The following is a 6303-nucleotide window of genomic DNA, read 5'->3' on the forward strand; positions in this document are numbered from 1 at the left end:
ATAATGAGGTAAAGTTGGCAAAGGGATAAACTTAACATATGCTTTACCGTGTTTATTAGGGCTGAAAAGGTAAGAAACAGCGCCACTTGGTAGGGATATAGTTTTTGAAACACCTGTTCATTAGATATTGCAAGTTCCTGTTTACTTGCAGTTTCTATACATATGATGATTAACCGTAGGAAGTTGATAATTTATCCATTCAGATTTATTCAAATCATTGCTTTATATCACTTTTCTCTCGGAGAAAAACAAAAATGAAAGATAGAAATGTAAAATTCCTGCGAAAAAAACAAAAATGAAAGATAGAAATGTAAAATTCCTGCGAAAAAAACAAAAATGAAAGATAGAAATGTAAAATTCCTGCGAAAAAAGTTGATTCTTTATTCAATAACAAATTTCAGCACTAAATTATATCTAAATTGGATTTTAAGATGTAAGCGAAAAGTTTAAAGGAAATTTGTAAAAGAAAGAATAAGATTACATATCCGAAACATTTTAATGAGGTTAGAAGAGAACGAACGAAGAAATTGGAAATTTTTTAATTTTTCAAAAGTCGGTTTCATTTCAGTTGAAGTTCCCGTAGAATGGCGTTGCTTGAAGAATGAAAAGGAAATGGAAAGTTTCGTTTGCATTTTTTCACCGACAAAATAATGTCAATCAAATCGAGAGCATACTAGTAATAATGCATGGAAATTAAATTGAAAAAGAAATAAAAGTGAATAATTTACATTGTGTACTGTAGATGGAAAGTTGAATCCTATTGTTTTTAATTAATTGATGTTTGTTAAGATTGAAAAAAAATGTTTGTTGTAATGTTAAAAAGAGCAAATGATTTGGAATAGCACTTCTTATTCTGTTGAAAGTTTAATAATTACAAATTTTCTTTTAAGTTTTATTTTCACGAATTTACTTGCAATTTGTGGTTACATATAGGTATGAATAAATCTGATGTTAGTTTAGTGTATGTTGCGATAGTTCTATAAAGTTTGCTTAAAATGCCAGTAAAAATATTAGAATATAATGTTCAGTTGGCAACTGATCAATAGGTCATTGGTTAATTTGAGATGTAAGTAAATCTTAAAATACTGGAAAGATCACAACGGAGTTATCATTTTACCAAATTATCATTTTTCAAATATTTTAACTTTTAAATATTTTTTGGGAACAAAAAAAAGTAAAAGAATTTGAAGTAAGGAAGAAACTAAAGGTTATATGCTCGATGAAAAAAAATATCACTAAAAATGGATTTATATGGAAAATTTTTCAATTTAATTTTAGATACATGGAAAAGAAAGGGGCAAATTCGACGAAAATTTCAACAAATGGAAATAACAACCAGAAAATTGCGGAGGAGGAGAACGATAAGTAGGAGGAATAAGGAAGCATGGTGACAGGAAGAGGAATTGAGATGTGCGATACAGTGAAGAAATTTTCATATCATATTATTCACTTTGAAATGAATTAAGCATAAATTAGACGACAATCCATGCAATGATTGCGGTTGAATGCAATTACTTTCATTTGGATATGAAATCCTTTAAGAAAAAATAAGGAAATTATGTAAAAAGAAAAAATAAAATTTCCAAGTGATTTTGGAAATTTTTAAAGTCTTTTTCATTTTTCTTTTAATACTATTTCATTTTCTAAATTAAATTAGTCACATAACAAATTTTTTGTCGAAATATTGATATCCAATATGTGGATTTGTCCAGTCAAAAGTTGTCTATCTTATTGGATTTCCTGAAATTATCCGAAAATTGAATATGTCCCATTTACTAAAAACTTTAAATTAGCCTTTCAATATTCTTTGAAAAACTTCCTTTGTTATTTTTCTTGAAAATGAACCCAAAAATATTCCTTGCATCCTTCAATTTTTGATTTTTAGCAAATAATTGGATGTATTTTACAATTATTTTTCATCATATTCAAATAAACTGAACTATAAAATTGCCTTTTAAACTGCTTACATCATTTGAAGGTGAGAATCTCTCAGTTCATTTTTATTTGGTTGAAAATTTCATTATCTATAATTATTGCAAATGAAGAATGAAAAAGAAGGAGAAGTAATCTGAATAAATCAAAAATAAGAATCAAAAAAGTTAGGAAAGAAAATACTTCAGATCGTGAGAGAAAAGACTACAGCCTACTTGAAAAAGAAGAAAAAGATGCATACATGCAGAAGTTTTCGAGATTTTTCAATTCAATTGAAAGGAAAGGTTTGTCATATCATAATCATGATATTGTCATAAGATTATCATTCAGAACTTCTATCATTGTCATGGTATTATTGATAAGTTGAATGCGTGATACTGCTAATCAACTAATCATTTTGAATATTAAGCATATAGCCCTTTATTTATACAACCATATCAAAATTAGCTTTTAAAAAATTTCCAGTTGAACTTCTCTTTAAAGTCCGAAAATTTAAATAACCTAAAAAAACTCATCTAAACTTGGTATGTAATGATACTAAATCAAAATGCATGACGCAATATAACGATGTAATGTTGCGTTTTGCTAATTTAGGCAGTATACCATATGCGTCACACACAAATCAATCATCTTGCCAGACGTCAGATCAGTTAATTAATTGTCACAAATATACCTCTGTCTTTGACGTCAAAATTCAATCATTTCAAGCTGTGTAAAACCACAAGCGATACACATGCGCAATGTTCGCTTCCAATGCAAATATGGCGCAAATGATACGAAGGATAAAGTTGAGGGAGGAGATTGGTGTAAAAAGAAAAAAAGAAGAGAGGTAATTTGGAATATAATTGCTACTGATTATGCGTGCATTCGATTGATGGCCCATTTTGAGTATCATAATGCATGGTAACATTAAATCACTGAATAAAAAAAAAACGCAGGAGAAAATTGCAGGTAATTACTCCATTTTATGGAAGAAAAAGAAAGGTTCCAATAAAGGCAAAAATGTCCTTCAAAAATATCACTAGAAGTATGTTTTGTATGTTTGGCAAAGTAACAAACCACTGGAATTTAAATTGGCATTTATGGTTTGTTACTGGTGGAAATTAATATACAAAACTAAATTTGTATTTGTTTTCGTTTCCTTTTTTTTATTAACTTTATTTTTGAAGGAATAGCTCAGTGATGGATGCTGTACGGTGATATGCAGATATTATGTTCTGTATATCAAACGATTGTCAATTTTGTGTAATTCTTCCACGTGTTCTACTTATCTGCTTCACGTTTTAACACGTGTATACGTAAATGTTCTTTTCAGGCTTTTTGGTTCCTGACATATTTTTCCTTGTTTTAGTTCTAAAATATATTGAGTTATAGGTACTGTATATTAATTTCTCCTGTTTTTTGCTTTTTTTTTTAGATTTTTAACAAAACCCATAAAACAATGCTTAAATCAGTTGTTTATTTCTCTTCTTTATCTGCATCAACTAGCTAGATTGGATATTTTATTGATTTTCTTCCATAACCTAACTTTCTTCCGGATACATCTTTCATAATTGTTTTGCTTATATTATAAGTACATAAAAGTTTCTGCTTGTAAATTAGGGAAAAAGAAAATAAAGGAATTTGGGAATATTCGAGGACGACAAAAAAGATAGGTCAACAATGTCATATTTCATTGAAAACTTTGACATTAAAAAAATACTTTTCTTTAAAAATATGTCAAGGAAAATTCGGGAATGATTGGCGATTATATATAAACTCAGAGCTGATAATATATGAACTCGAAACTGATAATATATAAACTCGAAAGTGATAACATATGAACTCAACAATGACTATGTACAAGCTTTAGAGAGATAATGTAAACTTAACAATGACTATACAATAACTCGAGAGCAATTATCATAAATTGTTTGCTACTTAGGAAGCTTTTGTGCTTTTGAGCTGCTAATAGAAAAGAATATCTAAGAAAAGAATTTTATGCTGATAAGCATAATTAAATATGGTGGACGAAAAGAATGTCATAAATATAATATACAGTAAACTTTTGCCATAACTTGGTACATAGCATAAATGTTTGGGGAAAAAAGAAATTTGTAAAAAAAGTGAGTGTTCTAAGGAATGAGTGACTGTACGATACTTTTTTTAAAACATAATTAGCAGTTAAGTAATTTATTTTCATTTAAAAGTTTTGTTATCATTTCCTTTGGTATTTGTTATCATTATCAAGTATCGCCATGATAGCAGCAATAAATTGCAACAATTCATCTATTACTTAAAAAGTTCAGAATTGTCGTCGTTATAAACTGTGGGTGGTTCATAAAAAGAAAAAAGCCGTGATATTTGTAGTTAAACAAATTAAAATTTCAATTTTAACAAGAAGTGAAGAAAGAAATTAATGTGGAAATAAATAAGGGAACGAAAATGTGGTAGGTGATACTCGTCATTCCGTCTCATTTTTTATTGGTGTCGGAAATGTTGTAAGAAATGATTGACTCCCATATCAAAGCTATCCATTCATTTCAGTGAATTTATTTTCCTTACAAACCAATGACGAAGATGGTGAAGGCGATGACGACGACTACGACGATGATGATTACAACGAAGACGATGATGATAACAGCAACGAAGAGACGAAAGTATGAAAAAAAGCTAAAAATTGCATGTTACTATGGTGATATCAAATAACATTTACTTCTCGGAGACAATGATTTATTGCGCCATAAATTAATTAATTCATCTTTAATATTATTCATGCAAAGTTTATTGAGAAAATTCATTAATGACAACGTATCAGTGATTTGAAACGAAATGTTCTAATTCTTGTAGAAAAAAAAGATATCATTAGATCGAAATTTGAAACGAATATATTTGATAATTTATTTTCAATTTCCATTTCGTTTTTCACTGGCTAAACTTATCCATCAGGGAATAATCATGAAGGTTATCACTGATAACAATAGTTTATGCCTTTGCGCTTTTTCTTCTATTGGTTTAATTATAATTACCTACAATATCTTAGAGGATAAATTGAAATTTTAATAATAGAAAATTAAAAAAATAATTTCAGAAACATTTATATTATGATTCGTTATGTTTGCAAAAGCCATATGGGACAGGCCTTTTTTTTTAATCCAAGAATCGATGAAAATATTAATCTCTACCAATCAGCCTACCCACATCAGCACATATCCTAGTATCAATGTATTATTTTCATTTCAATTCTCCACAAACATTCCCTTATTGAGGGGAGAAGTCTGCATGCCCTAATGAAATTATGAATTATGCTGACGCTGGCATATGCCTCGGATAAGATATCCAATGTCGGACAGGTCGCAACTGAAGTGTGTCCGCAGGCAGGGTGGGCTTCTTAGCCTCTTGATAAGCATCCTAGGAGAAGGACAATTCTAACTTCAAACACGAACAAATGAAGATCGTTTAGCCTTCTAAGGCCATCCATTTAAGAAAAAGATCTAACAAAACTCTTGAGGACTTCACTATCACTGTCCTAGCTCATTAGGCCCTGGCAGATGAACCTCAGAAGTAAAAGGTGGAGCCAAATTCCGCATGCGTTATGCCTCACCTAAAAAAATCCACTATACAGGCTCGAAGGACACATTCACATTTGTAGCGTTTGTAGCAAGCATGGATAAGGCCTTTCTCAAATCTCCGCGTAGTCTAGCCATGATTCTCATTTCAGTACACCAATATTCAAAAACCGATAAACAGTACACCAATAACCAAATATCATATATCAGTACCCATTTTCAAAATCGATATACCAATATAAATATCGATATAGCAGTACCAGATATCGATATATGAATATATCAGTATCAATATATTCAGCAACATGCCAATATCTCAATATCACTAATGTAACCAGTTAGCTTCTTAATATCATACCGATTTTGATTACAGTCTGGTCGTTCTAACCAATCTTACATGTTTCTCACATGGAAAAATAAAAAAATAAAAAAAAGATTTGCAACTTAGATTTTAAATTAATAGTACAATATTATACTTAAGTAATCTTAATCAACGAGGAATTGTTATCTTAATACACATATAGCTAAGCTTCATAGTATTACTAATGATAAGTGATCACTTATCAGTGTTATTTACGCCGTCAATCATTAATGTAAATTATTGAAAAATAATGAAGTGCAACAAAACCAATAAAACAAATTATTTTATAAGATGAGACATTAGTTAACAAGGAAAGAGACAATAGGATAAAGAGAAATATCGATTGAGTAAATGATAAATAAAACTTTTAAGGTTTAAAAATCTAATAAAAAAAATTCCCAAAAATAACAATTAAAATTACATTTTGAAAAAACGACACTGAAAGGAAAAGAATTTACAGCT

At 29.4% G+C, this 6303-nt stretch overlaps 1 protein-coding gene across 1 annotated transcript; it reads left to right on the top strand.

Annotated features, from left to right (window-relative positions):
- Window positions 1–5232: 5232 nt before the first annotated feature.
- Window positions 5233–5757, top strand: LOAG_11694 (hypothetical protein; the record flags this gene model as incomplete). Its single annotated transcript, XM_003147212.1, has 2 exons — window positions 5233–5293; window positions 5474–5757. The coding sequence occupies 2 exons, from the start codon at window positions 5233–5235 to the stop codon at window positions 5755–5757; spliced, it is 345 nt and encodes a 114-aa protein (XP_003147260.1).
- Between the last annotated feature and the right edge of the window lie 546 nt (window positions 5758–6303).

This window comes from Loa loa (assembly GCF_000183805.2).
Source record: "Loa loa unplaced genomic scaffold supercont3.99, whole genome shotgun sequence".
Lineage (NCBI taxonomy): Eukaryota > Metazoa > Nematoda > Chromadorea > Rhabditida > Onchocercidae > Loa > Loa loa.